The 17,587-nt window shown below is 44.5% G+C and overlaps 1 protein-coding gene across 3 annotated transcripts; it reads left to right on the forward strand.

Annotated features, from left to right (window-relative positions):
- The first annotated feature begins 1,953 nt into the window (after positions 1-1,953).
- KIF3B (kinesin family member 3B) lies at positions 1,954-16,992 on the forward strand. 3 transcript variants are annotated; one of them, XR_009960079.1, is made up of 10 exons: positions 1,954-2,021; positions 8,274-9,712; positions 10,335-10,436; positions 11,110-11,232; positions 11,350-11,468; positions 11,677-11,790; positions 12,484-12,589; positions 12,820-12,998; positions 13,264-15,076; positions 16,454-16,992. XR_009960079.1 is itself a non-coding variant. In XM_062589347.1 (9 exons), the coding sequence occupies exons 2-9, from the start codon at positions 8,330-8,332 to the stop codon at positions 13,355-13,357; spliced, it is 2,220 nt and encodes a 739-aa protein (XP_062445331.1). In that variant the 5' UTR covers positions 1,954-2,021; positions 8,274-8,329; the 3' UTR covers positions 13,358-16,992. The 3 variants fall into 3 exon arrangements, 2 of the variants coding, with proteins under 2 accessions (XP_062445331.1, XP_062445333.1); XM_062589347.1 differs by having other exon boundaries at positions 13,264-16,992; XM_062589349.1 differs by having other exon boundaries at positions 14,861-16,992.
- Positions 16,993-17,587: the final 595 nt, after the last annotated feature.

Raw genomic sequence — 17,587 nt, forward strand, 5'->3', positions numbered from 1 at the left:
CATGCCAGAAGGAACAGTTACCAATTTCTATTTCAAAAGGCTTGGTAAGAGATAAGGTCTGTGGTCTTCAATTCCTAGGATACATACAGTCTTTTCGGACGATGGACTGATACGCCAGTTCGACATTGAATAGATGGCTCTGATATTCACCAGTAAGATTTGTAAGACTATCCCCACTTTCAAACAGGTTCCGAATTGTTCCCCTATCACAAGTTCATAAAACTCTTAAATTTCTGGCTCCCCATTCTGCAGTCATTGATTATACAATAAATCCATGGGGCATTTGGAGGGTGAGCTTCTCCAGTAGCCCCCGGTGAGGTTCATAGTGACCATTCCCATAAACACCCTTCATTCTTGACGGACATTCTCTTTTTCAGTGTGCGGCTTGTTGGTAATAGTTTCTGCAAACTCATGACATGAGACCCAGGTCTACTCTCGGATCCATGGCTTCTTGCCCTCCCCCAGATACTGAAAATCCCCATCATCTGCCTTGCTCCTTGTCTTTTCTTGTTCCTGTTATACCACGTGGGGCTTGGAAAGCCACTACAAGTAAGCTAGCTTCTTTGCTTTTTTTTCTTGTTGCTTTTCTTTTTTTTCTTTCTTTCATCTCTCCCATTAAACACAAAAGTAGCTATAGAGATTACTTCTGTGAGCGGCTTCCCTTGCCATCCGGGAGCATATTTAGTGAAGTATTTTTGGATGTGTGGAGCTGCTTGGTTCCCAAGCAGGCTAGACGTCAGTGGTTCATTAAAATTAGTCTGTCATGCCCCCATGTCGTAATAGGCCTGTTGAAGACAGGGTGCATATTCAGAGGAGTGCTCATGAGAGAGAGAGTACTGACATGTTTCTTGAACTTTTGTCCAATTCACCCTTGTTGAGGCCATAGGAGAATCTGGTCCGAGTAATCCTTTCTGACCTCTCCTATGGCAATCGTTGACAAATCTCACAGAACAAACACACGAACTTATGGAGAATTTATTTTGCCAGGCAAAATAGTGTCTCCTGCAGGAGAGACCTCTTACCCCTGTACAGCCCTCAATTTATACACAACTGGTCATCATGCATATTTGATTTTTTTCTTACAAAGTTCTTCCCTGATGTGGGCAAATAACCAGTTCTGAGTTTGAAATCTATTTATGTCCAACAACAAAAGCTATTAAATATTTAGCTCTGTTTGCTGTGTAGGCCTAACAAAGAAGGAAGTTTATGTTAAGAAACACGGTGAATCTGCACAAAATGGCGATTTTCCTGAGCAAGATGGAGGTAACCAAAGTCTCAACAATGTTCATCAGTGTAATGGTCTTGAGCAATGCTGTCACAAAACCAAATGAGACTTTCCAAATGTTATTGGGAATACTGTGTATTAGGAGAGAACATAAAGAAAATTTTGTACTTTTTTAACAGTAAAAAATTGACTGCGTTTAGTAGTATTGGACTGAAAATCCTCTTTCTTCCTCTCGCCCACCACCCAGCCTTGCCTGGCTCGGCCTGCGCGGCCCGGGCGCGTCTCGAGAGGGCAGCGGTGGGCGGCTGTGCCGCCTCGCCCGCCCTGGGGGCCCTGCGGCTGCCCGCGCCCCGGGGCCGGGAGGGAGGCGGCCGGGCCGGGGCTGCGGCCGGGCCGGGGCCGCTGCCGGCTCCTTTGTTCCCCTCCCCGAGGCCCGGGCCGCCGCCGCCGCCCCCCGCGCGGAGCCGCAGCGCTCGGGCCCGGCCCGGCCCGGCCCGGCCGCCCTCCTTCCCCTCCGGGCCCGGTTTGACGCCCGGCCCGGCCCGGCCCGGCCCGCTCCGCTCCGGCCGGGCCCCGGGGGGGCCGTTGCTAGGGAAGCGGCGGCGCCCCGCCCCGCCCGGTCGCTAGGGAAGTGTGCCCGTTGCCAGGGCGGCGGTCGCTAAGGAAGTGATGGCTTGGGGGCGGGCGCGCGCGTTGCCAAGGAAGTGCGCGGGGGGCGGCGGGCCGGGCCCGCCCCGCCGTATCCGGTGCGGCGGGAGCGAGGCGGCCGGGCGGGGGCTCCATGGTGACGGCGCAGGTGAGTCCCGGCCCCCAGCGCCGCGGGCCGCGCTGCGCGCCGGGGCCGGGGCCGGGCCGGGGCGGCGGCGCGGCCTGGCGGCGGGCGGGCCCTTGCACGCGCGTGTGCAGCGGCGCACCGAGGCGGCCCCGTTGCACGGGCCTGTGCAGCGGGGCACGTGCGCGTGCCCGCCGGCGAGGGCGCGGGGCGCCGCGCGCGCACACGCGTGTGCCGGGGCTGTGTGCATCCCTGTGCGCACACGCCTGTGCCAGAGGATCAGTTCATCCCTGTGTGCACACGTGTGTGTCGGGGGTGCATGCATCCCTGTGTGCACACGCGTGTGCCAGGGGGTCAGTTCATCCCTGTGTGCACACGTGTGTGTCGGGGGTGCGTGCATCCCTGTGCGCACACGCCTGTGCCAGAGGATCAGTTCATCCCTGTGTGCACACGTGTGTGTCGGGGGTGCATGCATCCCTGTGTGCACACGCGTGTGCCAGGGGGTCAGTTCATCCCTGTGTGCACACGTGTGTGTCGGGGGTGCGTGCATCCCTGTGTGCACACGCGTGTGCCAGTGGGTCAGTTCATCCCTGTGTGCACACGTGTGTGTCGGGGGTGCGTGCATCCCTGTGTGCACACGCGTGTGCCAGTGGGTCAGTTCATCCCTGTGTGCACACGTGTGTGTCGGGGGTGCGTGCATCCCTGTGTGCACACGCGTGTGCCAGGGGGTCAGTTCATCCCTGTGTGCACACGTGTGTGTTGGGGGTGCGTGCATCCCTGTGCGCACACGCCTGTGCCAGAGGATCAGTTCATCCCTGTGTGCACACGCGTGTGCCAGGGGGTCAGTTCATCCCTGTGTGCACACGTGTGTGTCAGGGGTGTGTGCATCCCTGTGCGCACACGCCTGTGCCAGAGGATCAGTTCATCCCTGTGTGCACACATGTGTGTCGGGGGTGCATGCATCCCTGTGTGCACATGCGTGTGCCAGTGGGTCAGTTCATCCCTGTGTGCACACGTGTGTGTCGGGGGTGCGTGCATCCCTGTGTGCACACGCGTGTGCCAGTGGGTCAGTTCATCCCTGTGTGCACACGTGTGTGTCGGGGGTGCATGCATCCCTGTGTGCACATGCGTGTGCCAGAGGGTCAGTTTATCCCTGTGTGCACACGTGTGTGCTGGGGGCACCTGTGTCCCCGTGTTTACAGGGATGTGCCAGCCCAAGGGGCACATGCATCCCCATTTGCACACGCGTGTGCTGACCCACGGGGGTGCGTGTGCATGCATTATGCATATCCCTGTTGGTTTCGTGCTCGCGTGCAGCCCGTGGCGGCGAAGCCGCGTGTGGCCGTGCGAAGGGTGGTGCCGTCCCCGCAGCCCGTGAGGGGCCCGTGCCCCGCTCGAGTCTGGGCACGCGGCGCCCTTCCCGGCCCCGACGGCCACCTCGCCCACGGCCGTCGCCCCGCGCGCTCCCGTCCGCGCCCCGCCTGGGTGCCGCTCGCTCCTCGGCTGGGCAGGGCAGCCGCGATGCCGACCGAAGAGCTGACGCTTCGCACGGTTGCTGCGCGGGCTGTCGCAGCTGTACGGGCGAAGCGCCGGTGAACGGCGTCAGAAATGAAACAACAACCTCGACTGCACGTGGGGCTGGGCGTTGCGTAGCTCTGTAATCGCTCTGCGGGAGGGCGACATCCAAGAAGCAGCGGTGCTGAAACAAACCAAGATGATCACAGGCAACAAATTAAATAAGGGCTTACGGTGTCGGGGTAGCAGAAGATGTGTTGTGGGCAGAGAGATGGCAAATGTCTGCCTAGCTCAGCCAATTGCACTGGAAATACCATGCTCGGTCCTTGGCGATGCACTGGAGAGAAACTGGAGGGAGTTTAGAAGAGAACAACAACAAAGAAGTGATGAGCTTACGAAGAAAGGGTAAAAGACAAAAGCAAATAAGCCGAGATGCAACAAGTCCACAAATATTTGAAGGATTTAAACTGCAAGAAGGCAATAGTATTTTTTAAGTCATACCTGGAGATTAGACAGAAAAACATGAGATAAAAATTTAGGCAGCCTACCAAGAAACTCTTCCTGATCAGATCTTTAAGCTCAAACCAGGAGGTGGAGAGGCTTCGGGACTGCAGCCCGCGTGTGGGGGATTGAATAAGCAGGGATAGATACCTCCTAGGAGCTGAGCCTTCCACTGGCATGGGCCGGCTGAGCTGACCTCCTCTAACGTCTAAACCTTTCTGACGATAAGTGGTTACGTTAATTTAGAGTCAAATTGTGGCATTGCTTATTTTCCCAGGTGTGATCTCAGGTTGTATGAAAAGGAAAAAAAAAATAAATGCTTTGATTTCTACCTGTCTTCCCCTCTTGGTCAGCTGGAATACATTTTAAAACATGTTCATCTCAACCTTGAAATCTAACAGATTAAGATGCTTAGGGAACTGATCCAAATTGCTTTAGGCTTAATAATTTTACAGAACAAAATCCTTCCCCACAGAGTAAGAACAAATGGTACTGTGACCTGAAGTAGACTTAATTTCCAGGCTATTCTAGGTGGTCCTTTTCCAACTGCTCCGTGCAGTTCAAGCTTTACAGTAGTACTTTTGGCCAATATAAATGCTAAAACTAAATTGTTTCTTGCTTTTTAAATCACATGTTTGGATAAATCTGAGAAGAAACATAGTTTGTTATGCTTTCAGTAAACTGTTAGTCGCAATAGCTAAATTAAGTGGAAATGTTTCATGGCATATTGTTATGAAAAGAGCCCAATCAGGGGTGAGATAAGTTTTTTGTGACTTTGAAAAGAGACTTGGAAGTGAAATGGGGAACTGTGGCAAAAGATTATCAAGCTCACATCAATGAGATATACCCAAAGGAATGGGGAATATACGTCATAATTCTTGTTAAATTTATACCTCTGCCAACACTGGATATTTTGCTTTTAACTTCCAGGTAACTGTGAATAATGTTGGGGAAAAAAGCAGACTACTAAAAGTTTACTTATATTTGTTTAATTCTACCCAGCATCTCTTAAAAAAAAAAAAAAAAAAAAAAAAAAAGCTGTACTACTTATCCAAATAGTATTTTGGATATTAACCTTACTATAATAAATCAAGGCTCCTCCTTTCAGAACTCATGCCTAATTTGAGTATTTGCCAACGTGAACATTAACCAGAATAGGGCAGGCAAGTGAAGCCTCATTTGTTACAGAAACTTATCTGAAAAAAATGGCTCTTGTATATTTGGAACAATAGGATTATCTCAGGTAAATATGGAATAAGCACGTATTGGTAATGATGAGTAGAAGGAGAATTGCTTTTTATGCTTCTGCAAGTCTTGTCCCCGTTTCAAATATTTTCTTTCTCTGTTCATATTCTAAAATACATATTCCTTGTGGCTCAGACAATAAGGTCATGTTTATCTGGAGTTGTCAATCAGGAGGGAAATGTATTCCTATTACTCAGTAGCAATCCAAGATTCCTATAGTAGATTGAATTCATTGTGCAAGTTGTCAAGCACTTATGGATGGTCGTCTAGTTTGGTCACCTCAAAACACCCTCCTCATCTTCCTCTTTAACTAGCAAGTGCTTTTGTGGGAATAACAAGGGAGCAAGTAGTTTTCCCTCATGACAACGAGGAAATTCTGAAGGTTATATTGAGGTTTCCAAACACTTTATTAAGTGTGTGTAGTCGTTGCCCTGGTGTTCTTTTTAGTGGGGACCGACAGTAGGGATATTGGGGTAGAAATGTGCTGCTTTCTTTCCCAATCCTCTAGCTGTGCTCCTGAAGTTCTCTGTCATGTTATTTGAGAGGATCTCCTGAGACAACAAGCAATTATTGCATCAAAAAAACACAGGTAAAAATGCATTGGTTTTGCTGCAATCCAGCTGGTAGAGGAGTGGCAAGAAAGTCATGAGGAGGCCAAACTGAATGTATTTCAATGCTGCCTGGGATTTCCACATTGTATTTGTTTTACATTTACTTGCAGTATGTGCATGTGTTCAAAATCCTACCTGAAAAATACATTTTAAAAAAGCTTATTAGAAATGTCCTCATTGTGTTTCACCAACTGTGCAGTTCTAGATCTTTAGTGTAAGGCTTTCAATGAGTAATAAAACAGTTGTCTTGTTCTGATTTAAATGGTAGCTCACTGTGCTAATGACTGAGGAATGCATCAGCATGTTTCTTCATCTCTGCAGCACAGAGTCATAAGCAGCATGAATCCATAAACTGGATTTTGTGCAACATGTGTTTAGACTAATGCTGAATCTTATAAACCAGATGGTATTGAATCAAGTGGTGCACCAGAGCAGGAGCATGGAATATACTTCATTGTAGAGCCAGCTTTTATGGAAGATCCTGATAAAAAGTATATCGGCAAAAGAAAAATAATAGTATAGATCTGTTTGAAGCAGTTCTGCTTGAAGTATCTAAAGCAAGTATGATTGTCTTCAATTTCCCCATGAAAACAGATGCATGAGTTCTAGCTGAGAAAGATCCTAGGGTTAGTTTGCAGAATCCATCCATAAGGGCAATCACATTAGAGAAAGAATAGGGTGGGCTCCAATCACTGAGTGCTTTATGAAATTTTTGTAAGAAGTGGTATGAAAGGAGTTGAAATTCTCCCTCTAAAGTGTATTGAGAAGGGCATATCCTGGCTGATGTCCGTATCGCACCCTGATGGCCTTCGGGTGCTTGAGGAATAGACAACACAAAATGCAGGTTATCCCACCTTTATAGCTTTCCCTTCTGGCCTCTACTGAATGCAAGCTGGAAATGCTGCCCTCGATTTTAAGTATGCTAATGATATTTGTGCTAATACAAATCCGTAACATCGACAAGGAAGTTTTGGAAATGAGATAGAAAGATCATGAGTTCTGTAGCTTCAAGGGACGCAGACAGCACAGGGCCTTGAACTGTTCCTATCAGAGGCGGTCTGGCTTCTGAGACTGGCTAGAACATGCTTCTCCCTTCAGTCCCCCTCGTGAGCAGGATTAGAAGTGACTTTGAATTTTGTGGTATGAAAGATTTGACTTTACAGCACTGAAAAAATGTCCTGAGTGATGGCACAAACATGGGCTAAACAGGCATTCTAGGGTAACAGGCATCGGAGCTTAGCTAAACTAGGTGCAAATATTACTCTTAGTTGCCAACTGATTGCAGCATCCATCTCACTGGGGTACTTTACTCCTCTTACTCATTTGTTTTATGATATTTGTTAGTGTTAGAAGAGTATGCTACATTTGGTTGCTTTAATGATTTCCCTTTCAGTGAGGTAGATTGCAAGACTGTGTGTACATTTTTGTGTAGCAATTATCTTCTGTCACTTGATTCTTTGACAGACAGTAAAATTAACATTATTTCCTCCAACTGTAGAAATGCAGAATATGCAGGAGATACGATGCCTTGGAAATGGACAAACTATGTAATGATTTTATCTTGTGTTCTAGCAGTGGCTGCAGTCCAGCCAAACATCTATTATGCTGTAACTAGGCTTTGAGAAAGTGGCTTAAAAAGTTTTAATACAGAAGAGAGAAAAGCATCTGGGCTGCATTCCAGAGGACTGTTTTCTTTAACAAAACCTAGTTAGGAGGTTTAAACCTTTGTGGCCGGATGGTCCTGATGACACATCACATAACATGTGAAGGGGATTGGCAAAATTACTGTAATATAAATGTCTCATAAAAATGAAAATGTTTCCTCAATAGACAGGAGACTTAAGAAGAGGCAGCTCTGAAAGTGCTATATTTCTGGTTTACAATCGCTCTTCAATTCTGGTGAGTAGGTGAAGCACTTGGTCTAAGTACTTGGCTGATTTCCTTTCAAGAACCTGTGAACTGCATCCTGAGCTATATGGAAAGAGCAACTCTGCACTGGATTTTCACAGTATGAGATTTAAAACAAAAAGCTAATACCAGACCACAAAGGGTATCCATGGTAAAGCATTATTATTTTTAAATAGTTTTGAAAGTATTATTTCTATTTTAAGGGTCAAGAAAATGATCTCTCATAGCTGTAAAGGTGTGATTCAATGAAGATTCTTTGCAGTGTAGCTTGTATAAATGATACTGATTGATAGCCAGGCTTTTATAAAATAGTATTTTGTCAGTTCAGCACTTTTTAAAGTTTTAATCTTGTATATTATTTTTATGCTTCAGAATCCCTCAAAGCTTAATGAATGCAAAATGCTGTTCAAATAGATGAACTGAATCTTTGCCTTTGTGTAAAATTGTTGTCTACTGAAAACTGCATTCATATGTTCTTCCTTTGTTTCTTCTTTAGGTTTCTGGCATTGGATCATTCATTGGTCAGATCATACCAGCCATAGACCTGCTGTCATGTCCAAGTTAAAGAGCTCTGAGTCTGTTAGGGTGGTGGTACGATGCCGGCCAATGAACAGCAAAGAGAAGACAGCTTCGTATGAAAAAGTAGTTAACGTGGATGTCAAATTAGGGCAGGTTTCAGTGAAAAATCCAAGAGGAACATCTCATGAGCTGCCTAAAACTTTCACTTTTGATGCTGTGTATGACTGGAATTCCAAACAGGTTGAGCTCTATGATGAGACCTTCAGACCTCTTGTGGACTCTGTTTTGCAAGGGTTTAATGGGACAATATTTGCATATGGGCAAACTGGGACAGGGAAAACATATACCATGGAGGGAGTGCGTGGTGATCCTGAGAAAAGAGGGGTCATCCCTAACTCATTTGAGCATATTTTCACCCACATCTCTAGATCTCAAAATCAGCAGTACTTAGTTAGAGCTTCTTATTTGGAAATTTACCAAGAAGAAATCAGAGACTTGTTATCAAAGGATCAGTCCAAGAGGCTGGAGTTGAAAGAGAGACCAGACACGGGTGTGTACGTTAAGGACTTGTCTTCCTTTGTTACAAAGAGTGTCAAAGAGATAGAGCATGTCATGAATGTGGGAAACCAAAATCGCTCAGTTGGTGCCACCAATATGAATGAACACAGCTCTCGTTCTCATGCCATTTTTGTGATCACTATTGAATGCAGTGAGTTAGGACTTGATGGAGAGAATCACATCCGTGTTGGAAAACTTAACTTGGTAGATCTCGCAGGCAGCGAGCGCCAAGCAAAGACTGGAGCGCAGGGGGAAAGGTTAAAGGAAGCTACTAAAATCAATCTCTCCCTGTCAGCTTTGGGCAATGTTATATCTGCCTTAGTGGATGGCAAAAGCACACACATTCCATACCGGGACTCAAAACTAACTAGGCTTCTTCAAGACTCTTTAGGTGGCAATGCCAAGACTGTGATGGTGGCCAATATAGGCCCTGCTTCTTACAATGTAGAGGAAACTCTTACAACACTGAGGTATGCCAATCGTGCCAAAAACATCAAAAACAAGCCAAGAGTGAACGAGGATCCTAAGGATGCTCTGCTACGAGAATTCCAGGAAGAAATTGCTCGACTAAAAGCACAATTGGAAAAACGGTCTATTGGCAAAAGGAAGAGGAGGGATAGAAGGAGAGATGGTGGGGAAGAAGAGGAGGATACTGAAGAGGGAGAGGATGAAGGGGATGACAAAGATGACTATTGGAGGGAACAACAAGAGAAGTTAGAGATCGAAAAAAAAGCTATTGTTGAGGATCACAGCTTGGTAGCAGAAGAAAAGATGAGACTGCTGAAAGAGAAGGAGAAGAAAATGGAGGACCTGAGGCGAGAGAAAGAAGCAACAGAAATGCTGAGTGCTAAAATCAAGGTAGAATTCTTCCTTGTCACTTTTTGAAGTGAATTTAGGGCTGTGGTGAGAACGGCAGGTTTCCCAATTTGGAAAGATAACTTATCACTGTTTTGAAATCCTCTTTTGATATTTTAAAATAACCATTTCTAAACGGAAATTGAAATTATTTTAATTTGCACCATTAATTCCATATTTCAACATTCACAAGTTTCTTCATTTTTTTTTATGTGCTGTTCTTGTAGTATCTTAAGCAATCAGCAGAATAAAATGTGATGGTAAATCTTTTTACAAGCCATAGCACAAAAATGCTTCATTCTGAAATGAATCATTAAAAAGTTGTTTGTTTTTTTGGTTTTTTTTCCTTTTTACATGAGAGTATGCATTTTAGTTCTTCAAATTTGCCACACATTGCAGCAATGTGAATTCTAAGCAAGTTAACTGTTTTATTAACCCCACAGTTTTATAGGAATTCTAAGAAGTAGTAATTCTTGAAGCAGATGACTTAAACAGGATGTTAAGTAAGGGAACTGCCCTCATAAAGAAGTTGTATACACAAGAGAGAAAAAATGTATTCTGTGGAAAGGATTGATCAGATGATCACTGAAAGAGAAACTTAGGACCTTTTTTTTTCCTCCTTCAGGCAATGGAAAGCAAGCTTCTAGTGGGAGGGAAAAATATTGTGGATCACACAAATGAACAGCAGAAAATCCTGGAACAGAAACGTCAGGAAATTGCAGAACAGGTATGAGGAAGAACATTTGTTTTAGCTGCAGAACTTTCATGAAGCATTATATTAGGAGAAACTAAACAAATTTGCTGAAAATTAATGATGAAATTGGTTTAATGGCAATCATTAATTTCAAAAGAAAGGGGAAGGTCTTGTGTCCTTTTTGTTGCTATATGAAATAGCAACGTAAAGAAAGTTCATGATAGTTTTCTTCTAGATTTTCACACCAAAGATTTGTGTCCTATCTTGACTGGAAATACCTATAAGTGAAGAAATAATTGCAAGATCCCAGAGAGTGATAGTTTAGCAGTTAGTTTAAGGGAGGGATGTTTGCTGTGGGATAAAAGTTTTTCTGTTACACTTTTTTGTTGATGATTGTTTAATCGAAATGACTAGTATGAATTGATAAATAGAAGAAAGAAAAAGAATCTAAACACAACATTTAATTCCTTTAATTGAAGTCTGAGAACTTATTCACACTATCTGATGACAATTCCAATAGGCCCTTCAGCAAAATAAAGACCAAGAAGAGCACATGCTTCTGGTATTTCTAAGGCAAGAAATAGGAAGAACTAGAAGCTAAAGCAAAAGCCCTGGATCCCAGGGAAGTAAAAACATCTTGAGTGTTGGTTTCATGTATGTCAGGCGCGTAATTGTGGTCTGTAATATAGTATATCACGTCTTTTAGAAACGTCGGGAGCGAGAAATCCAACAACAGATGGAAAGTCGGGATGAGGAAACACTGGAACTGAAGGAGACCTATAGTTCGCTACAGCAAGAGGTGGACATAAAGACCAAAAAACTCAAAAAGGTAAAAAAAAAAAAAAAAAAAAAATCCACGTGCATTGGGTTAGGAAAAATCAAGGTATATGTGAAACTGAGAGGAACACTGAGGAGTTATGACTTTGGCTCTTCTTGTTTGTTCCAGTTATTTTCCAAGCTGCAGGCTGTGAAGGCAGAGATCCATGATCTTCAAGAAGAGCACATCAAGGAGCGTCAGGAACTGGAACAGACTCAGAATGAGCTTACCAGGGAACTAAAGCTAAAGTAAGTCCCAACATTTCACTGCATGCCATTAACTCTGACAGAGGTGGTTTCTTTGGATGAGGAGTGAAAGGAGGGACTGCATTCCACATGCTTTTAGAACAAGATTTAAACATGATAAAATGAATATTAAGTCTGTGTGAGAGGAGCAGTGGGGAAGGTCATTCATTCATTTTCTTGTGTATTTCCCGTTTTTTGTGTTTGCCTACAGGCACCTGATTATTGAAAATTTTATTCCCCTGGAAGAAAAGAATAAGATCATGAACAGATCATTCTTTGATGAAGAGGAGGACCAGTGGAAACTGCATCCCATAACTCGTCTGGAGTGAGCATACTTCTAAGTTTTTATTTAGGATGAGATTATAGGTTATGTAAAGCAAGCCCTCAGGATGTCAAGAGTTACCCCAACAGAGGGATTGAATTGGGGTTTTAACTGGCCCCCTGCAAAGTTTTTAACTTTTTACTGTATTATAAAATAAAGATTTTATTCTTCTTAGTAGATCTAGTAAAATATGAATGTAGGGTGAGGAAAATTCTTGGAAGATTAAAATCTTTTTTTTCCAGATGACCCCAATATTATATATAATTTAGATATAATACTGCATTAACCATTAAAATAGCATAAGCTTATATCATATTTCTTTCCTATTTTAAACAAGAAGCTCTCAGAAATGATTGTGCAAGAGCTATGGATAGATCTTGACCCTCTACAAAGGGAATTCCCTAGAGCAGATTTAGAAAATTAAATGCAACTGAATGCATCTATGATCTGCGTAGTAAAAATATGCAGAAATCCTCTCCTTTGTGTGGGCAACAGGTAGCACGGGATAATTATCTTACCTCATTGTCTCTAACTGTAGAATATAATGTGGAAGACTGTTGCTAGAAATGCAGCCTTGGTAGTTTCTGCCCACTTGGGATATATTTCCATATGGGATTTACAGTATATGAGCTCATATACCCAAAGAGGAGCCTTTTGTTTTGGTGTGTAATACAGTCAGTATCCATGTTTCTCCAGTAACCAGCAGATGATGAAAAGACCAATATCCGCTGTAGGATACAAGAGGCCATTGAGCCAGCATGCCAGGACATCCATGATGATTCGTCCAGAAGCCCGGTACAGGGTAAGCTCAGATGTGGTTACAACCTTCATGTGTTCATACTTCTGACTGCAGGGGCGGGGGGGGGGGGGGGGGGGGCTGTGAATTTCTGAGGATTGTTAGTTTTTCTATGGGATGTAAATTTTTACAGTGTCCTGCATCTATTTGTAAAGTTCTTTAGAATAAGCCTATGGAGGGAAAGAATTAATTTGCATGAAAATATGTAGACTTTGATTCTGCTGCTACTTTCTCAGGCAGAAAACATTGTATTACTGGAGCTTGACATGCCCAGCCGAACAACTAGAGACTATGAGGGTCCAGCCATTGCTCCCAAAGTTCAGGCTGCTCTAGAAGCTGCTCTGCAGGATGAAGATGAGATACAGGTAGACGCTTCAACGTTTGAGAGCACTTCAAATAAAAAATCAAAATCCAGGTGAGTTCAATTTTTAGTAAGCAGACTAGCTAACAGTAGAGGTACAAATACAGTTGCTATCTGTCTACACTTGTAACTAAAGTTAAGGCTGAATTGGCTGTGAAGCAGAGATAGAGAAAGGGGAACACAGGACAGAAGAGAAAGCTGAGACTGATTAGAGAATAAATCGAGTAGAAAATTGTCAGCTTTGGGGAGATTAATTTTGATGAGTAACAGGTGACATTGTTGGGATTTTTTGTTTATTTTTTCATTTTTACTTCTTCAGGCCTAAAACTGGAAGGAAATCAGGGGCATCCTCTTCAGCAGGCACCCATAGTTCTCAGCTTTATCCACAGTCACGAGGGCTGGTTCCAAAGTAAAACCAGCAATTTCTCTCCAGGGTGTGAACAGCCTTTGCCTTCTGAGAGCAGAGACAAGTAAAAACCTGCACAGAGAACTCCCAGCCAAACTCCAAACCCTTTCCCCTGGAGATGGCCTCTTTGCTGTTTAACTGACTTGTGCCAGTCCAGGTGCATTGAGACACAAGAAGATACGTGTTTGCCATTCAGCATTTGGCCTCTGTGGGAAACAGATTTTAGTTAGGAAATCAGAAATGCATGAGGTACGTTAAAGTGTATTAGAAGCAGTGGGAAGCATGGGGATCACCTCACAGCATCACCGTCCCTCCTTCTGCACTAGTCCTTTTGCTGCACTGGGCTTTTGTTTTTGCTGTTGGGCAATAAGAAGATAGAGTTGAAAGTCATCTCAGCAGAACCACCACTACAGAACTTCATAGTGAGAACCAAATGAGGTTAAAAAACGGAGGGTATATCCAAACTTGACTAGGTGTTTAGTTTTTTTCTCTTCCTGCTTAAAAGACTGGCATCATCATTTGGGGTTAATAAATTGGTCTGAACAGTCAGGATGACAGCTGTCATCATGTACTCACAGCTAGATAGCTGTGCCTCCCTTTAGAAATGTAGAAAAAAAGGGTCTTGGAAGCATCTTTGTGCTCTCTGGAAAAGAAGCAATAGAAACTGAAATCCTTCACTTGTTTACAGGCATATGTTAAGAGCTCCTCCAAACTGACCTCATATAGACCTTACCCCTATCAGTAGGAACCACCTTGTCAACAAATATATCTGCATACCAGTGCCAGCTCCATAGCAATCTTCCTCTCTCTCGCCTCCATTTTTACCCCTGGCATTTTAAACCAATATCCATACTGACTCTCTGAACTGTGGGGTGATGGATGACCGTATTCTCAAATCTCCCGCTGTTCGTATGAAATGTAGCATTGGCTTGGAGCTTTCTTCCTAGCAGGCTCATAGGGCTGAGCTCTCCCTTTTAGGCTGGGTAGAGAGCAGAGCTCCATAATGTGAAGCTATCTTTAAGTGCACTGTTCTTGTAAGTATGGTCCCTCCTCTTGATGTCTAAGGAGGTTCAGTATTTGATACCTTCTATGTCTTTCCTGTTCCACATTAGAACTTTTCCCTTTCCACCTCCCAGACCACTCAGGGCCTGGTGGGAGTGAAAGCCCCATGTAACTGAGTCTGAGTGATGGAATCTGGTATTAATTCCAGGGGTTGTACTTTGAAACAAGGGAGGAAGAACTCCTGCTTTTGATGGTCTCTTTCTAAAGCTGCCCTATGACTAAAGCAGGCTGCTGTAATGCTGCAGGCTTGTGTGGCAGAGTAGAGGGAAGTGGAACTGCCCTGTTGAAGACAGAGTAAGGTGTTTCTGTCTAGTGTCTCACAGCTCGGTTGTAACTTTTAGTTCATTGTATATTGAGACTTGGGATGTTACTTTTTCTGGTTGCTGTTGGCTGTCATCCTATGAATGTTTTTACCTGTTTCCTCTTCCTCACTGATGACTTCCTCCAGACTGACATGTGTGAGTGTATGAGGACTTGCCTGGTTTTAGAAATGCTCTGATGTATGGACTCTACCTTGTGTGCTCGTTAAGTATCCGCTGAGTGACTTCGTCCAGGCTGGAGAACTCCATTGTATCTGACCCCCATGAGCAGAAGGAACTGAACACTCAGCACAGAGCTCACCTGCATCTTGCGGGCATGATGCCTCGGTGAGCCAGCTGCCCAGGTGGGCCCAGGTTAAATTCTGACTCAGCTGCTTTGATTCATGGAGTACTTTTCTGGATCACAAAATTAATATATATATATATATATCTTAGTTTTGGTGGAGGAGAGAGGGGTTTGCCAGTAGTTGAAAGAGTAGCCATCTGACAAATTTCTTTCAACCTGAAAATGGAAACATGGCCTAATCTTTCTTTCTATAAACCACTGTTTATGTACAAAGAGTCTTTTAATTGGCTCTTGTTGCATAACATAGTGTCATCTTCTTTCCGTTTCCCTGCTTTTTCCCTCTAGCACATAATCTTCTGTACTTCAGTGTTTAAAAGATAATTGTACGGCTTAAGCACTCAGAAAAATTGAAATGAAACAACGGGATTCTACAAGCTGAAATAGCAACATAATACATATACACATATATGTACATATCTATGTACACATATGTTTCTATATGAATATGCATGCACAGACACAACTGTGTTTGCACATGTGTGCACTTCTTCAGTCACTGCTATTCCATAGGGAATTCTTTATTAAACTCAAAAGCTGAAAACTCCCCTTGTGGCAGGATTGGTACAGTGGAAATCACAGTGCAAACCCAAACTGTTCTTGTTGTAGTGTTAATAAGCTAGCTGGTTAATATGTCAGAAAGACTCTGCTTTTAATTTTGTAGAAATTCATTAGCAAGGTGAAAGAAATTCATTAGGATGGAAAAAGAATAAAATTGAATATTTAGTCACTGTATTTATATCGGAGCTGTGGATAGAGATGTGGTTAGTGTATTCATGGGCAATCTCAGATTGTTACAGAAGCTTTTAGATTCTCATTTTGTTTGACTTACCCATGAATAGATACTCAGTGGCACTGATATTAAGATAAAACATATAGTCATGGCCCTACAAAACATACTGAGTTCTGGCTTGAAGTTTTTAAAAAATGATTCTGCCAAGCTTGCGTCTCTCTGGATGTTATCTGAACCATCTGGGCTTCCTGCAGGTTAACAGCCAAAGACAGGAAATCCAGCAGACTCCTGGAAGAGGCCCTTGGACAGTGTGCACAATCATAGTCTCTTCACAGGAATGTTAAATATCCTTCTCATCTTTGCTCTGGTCTGTATAATGGGATCTAACTTTTTTAAAAGTTACACGCAGTAAAAGTAGGTCTTTGGCTCTGGGAGCAAGCACCACGTGAAAAAATGAAACATATGAATTAAAGCACTTTCTTAAAATCCTTAATATAGGTCTGATTGCCTTTTTAAAAATATTTGCATGCTGCTTGAATCTTCAAAAACACATACGTCTGTCCTAGCATTTTGGACTACATCGATGCATTATACAGATCAGGCTTCTGTTAAAAGAGTTTTTTTTTTTTTTTCCTTTTGATGTAGTAAGTCTGCCTTCACTGAACATAGAGTGTTTGCCAACTTTCAGACATCTCTAAAATGGATCTGTCCTCTCTTCTCATCTGTTTACCATGCACCAGGGTTTAAAAGGGAGCAGTGTGACAGTTGTAGGTCTGTTTCTGCTGTGTTGAAACACAAATCGGAAGAACATAACCTGCAACAGCCGTAATTAGATGCTGAGATGGGGGTGAATGAGAATACTCATCCTGTTTGCTCTGCACTGTGGAGTGGTGGGCTTAACTCTCTATGGTCTGGGCGCTTATTACCTTCTTCAGTTCCCTGTTTTTGAAATGAAGTGCCCGAGGGTCTCCTCGTGGGCACAGCTGTCTTTATGAGAACTCACAGCCCCTCAGAGGTACACTGATCTTGATTCTCTCTTAGGTGATCTGTAGACGAAGAACCTGTCAATAGTTCTGTCCATAGGTTTTACAGCTTGTATTTATTTGTATCATCTCTTTTGTCTAGGAATGTAAAAGTGATCCTAAAATACCATGTGTAATAAAGATTTATTGCATCTATCAAAACATGCCCTTTTGTTATTTTTTTGTAAGTAATCACTGGGTTCATTTGCTTATGTTTTACAAAATCCTCTGCGTGTTTCCTCCAAAATAATCTCTGAGAAGACTTAAGTTACGGTAAGACTGTAAAGGCAAGAGCCCCTGGTGCCTCTCGCTGGAGGGAAGCGAGAACGGTGGGGATACAGGATGCCCAGACGATGCCTAACTGCAAGCAGGGTACTGGGACCACCGGAGAGCTGCACCGGGGACACCTCCCCCCCGCAGATAACGAACTGCCTCGGGAAACAGCAGCCAGAGGCCCCGGGGAGCAGCAGGAAGCCGCGGGGCAGAGCATCCACTGGGCACGGCGGGGCTCGCGGCCGCGCAGCCCTCCCCGCCCTGCCCTGCCCTGCCCTGCCGCTCTCCGCGGGGGGCGGCCGGGCCCGCGGCCCCAGGCGAGCGCGCAGGCCGAGGGCGCGGCCCAGCGTGCCGCGCGGCGCCCGCGCAGCGCCTGCCGGGAGTTGTAGTCTGCCATCTGCGGCCCGGCCCTGGCGGCCCCGGCGGGAGGGACTACAACTCCCAGTGACCCTTGCGGTTTGTTTTCCTTCAAACGCGGCCCCGT

This window comes from Rhea pennata, chromosome 16 (assembly GCF_028389875.1).
Source record: "Rhea pennata isolate bPtePen1 chromosome 16, bPtePen1.pri, whole genome shotgun sequence".
Taxonomy (NCBI): Eukaryota; Metazoa; Chordata; class Aves; order Rheiformes; family Rheidae; genus Rhea; species Rhea pennata.

Excerpts from the sequence above, each read along its gene's own strand:
- KIF3B (XM_062589347.1), top strand. The coding sequence starts at position 8,330 with ATGTCCAAGTTAAAGAGCTCTGAGTCTGTTAGGGTGGTGGTACGATGC. Across the intron at positions 11,233-11,349 it reads AGACCAAAAAACTCAAAAAG|TTATTTTCCAAGCTGCAGGC; the intron begins GTAAAAAAAAAA and ends TGTTTGTTCCAG. Across the intron at positions 11,469-11,676 it reads ACCAGGGAACTAAAGCTAAA|GCACCTGATTATTGAAAATT; the intron begins GTAAGTCCCAAC and ends GTTTGCCTACAG.